We start from the raw sequence: 2,520 nt of genomic DNA, 5'->3' as shown, positions 1-2,520 counted from the left end.
TCTTGGGCGCCCTCCTGGCTGCTGCTTCGAAACACTGCACTTGCCTGCTGAACAGAGCGCCCTTGTAAGTGGGCCTGACTTGGGCCACAGGGGTTGTCATGATTCTTTTCACAATGTTTGGAAGGCCGGCGGGATCTACTGCTCGGTAGCTCATCATGCAGCCATCATTTCTATTGTTAGCTTTGTGAAAGTCGATCATAGAGGATCGTAGGCCACGAGCGGTCTGCGGACCAGAGTCGTGGTATATAACCATGTATGCAACCGCCGAGACATGGCGATGATCTTGCTCCCCATCCCGCTCAACATCCTCTGTCCGCACCTTTTCCGTCTCTTCAGACACTCGTCTGTTTGTTCTTTTCTGTCTCTATTCTTTCGAACACTTTTTGTATCTCACTCTTTCAGCAGGGCCGGTCTCTGTTCCACTCGAAAACCTTCTTTTCCCAAGTCCAACCTTGATAACCAAGCCTTTAACTTCTTCGCCTGGGCTCCCACAGCTTTCTTCTTCTTCTTCTTCTTCTTCTTCTTCTTCTTCTTCTTCTTCTTCTTCTTCTTCAACATGGTTCACTACGTTTTTTCGGGCCTCGTGATGGCCGCGTCTGTGACGCAAGTGCTGGGCTCTTGCGCCTATGGCACCCACTTGATGCCTCGCGCCGAGGAGGGCGTGACGATCAACACCTTCGGCTACACCGGCGATATCGTAAGTGTACCCATGCTCTCTCGTCCCACACCGTTTCACAATGGACCGCTTACTCACACGTGAGAACAGGGTCCTCTCAACTGGGTCAACCTGGATAATGCCAACGCACTCTGCGCGACTGGCACCCAGCAGTCACCTATCGACATGACCACGGGCACTTTCGAGCTCATCCCCGGCAGCTCTATCAACCTCCAGATCCCCAATATTGCCAACGGTACTCTCTTCGAGAACCTTGGCACCACCGTCGAGGTCGTCGCTGAAGGCGGCACGATGGAGATCGGCGGCGTTGCCTACACCATGCAACAGTTCCACTTCCATCTCCCCAGCGAGCACCTCGATGATGGCACCAGCCAGGCTATGGAGATGCACATGGTCTTCCAGAGCGCCGACAACCAGATCGCTGTCATTGGTACCTACATTGGAATCGACAACAACGCTGCCGGGGCCGCACCCGCCGCACCGGTCGTGCCCGAGGCTGCCGTCCCTGCCGAGCCTGCTGCCCCTGTTGCCCATGCTCCGGCCGTCCCTGCCGCTCATGCTCCGGCCGCCCCCGCCCAAGCAGCTCCCGTCGTCCATGCCCCGGCTGCTCCTGCTGCTCACGCCCCCGCGGCTCCTGTTGCCCACGCTCCCGCAGCTCCTGTTGCTCATGCTCCCGCGACTCCTGCAGCTCCTGCCGTCCCCATTGCTCAGGACCCTGCCGCCGTCGCCCATGCCCCCATGGCCCGACGTGGCCTCGACAAGGTGCTCAGGCGCGAGGCCGCCCGCAGCAAACATGCTAAGCGTGCCAACGCTGTGGCTTCGCCTCTTCTCGAGACTGTCCTTGCTTCTGTTGGTCAAATTGCCACCCCTGGTACCGTCACTCCTCTTGGTGCCATCGACATGACCGAAGTTGTTTCTCTCCTCACAGCCGGTGACTTGCAGGCGTAAGTTGTGTTCTCTCTATTCCACGTATGTACAGACACTGACACAGACACAGCTACTCCGGCTCTCTCACCACCCCTCCCTGCAGCGAGGGTGTGCAGTGGCTCGTCTCCACCCAGAAGCTCAGCATCCAGCCCCAGACCTTTATTGCCGCCCGCGATGTTATCAAGTTCAACTCTCGCTTTCCTCAGAACACGCCTGGCGCGGAGAACATCCTGCAGGTCGGCCGCCAGGGCGCTGGTGCTGGTGTCGTGGCCCCCGAGGCCCCCGCCAACGTCACCGCCGCTGTTATCCACTAAGCGGCGTGGTCACGCGAGGTGTCTCTCATGTACTAGCCAATGGTCCCCTAGGTGCGGACGAGGAGGGGATGAGGGGACCTTTAACTGGCAACTAGAATTTTGTTTAATGATAACTACGACGTGGCTGGAGCTTAACTTGGTGCACAATTGTGCTGTGACATGCCATGTTCGTGTTGTAACCAACATCCCCGTTCCAAGGTAATAGCTCAGAAACCAGTTCATCTGTTCTCTCCAAGACAATCAGCATAAGCTAACATTGATATGCCGCTCATTCTTTGGACGGCTTCAGAGAGTCCGTCGACATGGAAGCCAACTAGCTTAGTGAGTCAAGTGGGCGCTTGTTCCTCTTCGCTCATGGCGAGCGGTCACGTATACCCGATCTCAGCGGTTTCTCGGTGACACTGGGCCTTTGTCTAGCCTCTTTCTATGGGTGCCGTGTATGGCCAATACTGCGATCACTCATCTGGGCAGGCCAGCGATGTTCGAGCTACAACCTCGTAGACAACCTTGCTACTATCCAGTGATGTGCCCCCAGAGAAGGGTTCACGTGACGCTGTCGGACAGATATCGCAACTGTCTATCCCGCACCGGCGCCTCCTCCGA

The 2,520-nt window shown here is 56.9% G+C and overlaps 1 protein-coding gene across 1 annotated transcript; it reads left to right on the top strand.

Moving 5' to 3' along the window:
- Window positions 1-271: 271 nt before the first annotated feature.
- On the top strand, window positions 272-1,917 carry D7B24_002407 (uncharacterized protein; the record flags this gene model as incomplete). Its single annotated transcript, XM_028636616.1, has 4 exons — window positions 272-342; window positions 406-697; window positions 767-1,620; window positions 1,674-1,917. The coding sequence occupies 4 exons, from the start codon at window positions 272-274 to the stop codon at window positions 1,915-1,917; spliced, it is 1,461 nt and encodes a 486-aa protein (XP_028491223.1).
- Window positions 1,918-2,520: the final 603 nt, after the last annotated feature.

The sequence above is a fragment of the Verticillium nonalfalfae genome (assembly GCF_003724135.2).
Source record: "Verticillium nonalfalfae strain VnAa140/NRRL 66861 chromosome Unknown scaffold_159, whole genome shotgun sequence".
In the NCBI taxonomy this organism is placed as follows: Eukaryota; Fungi; Ascomycota; class Sordariomycetes; order Glomerellales; family Plectosphaerellaceae; genus Verticillium; species Verticillium nonalfalfae.
This window is presented reverse-complemented; position numbering and strand designations above follow the sequence as displayed.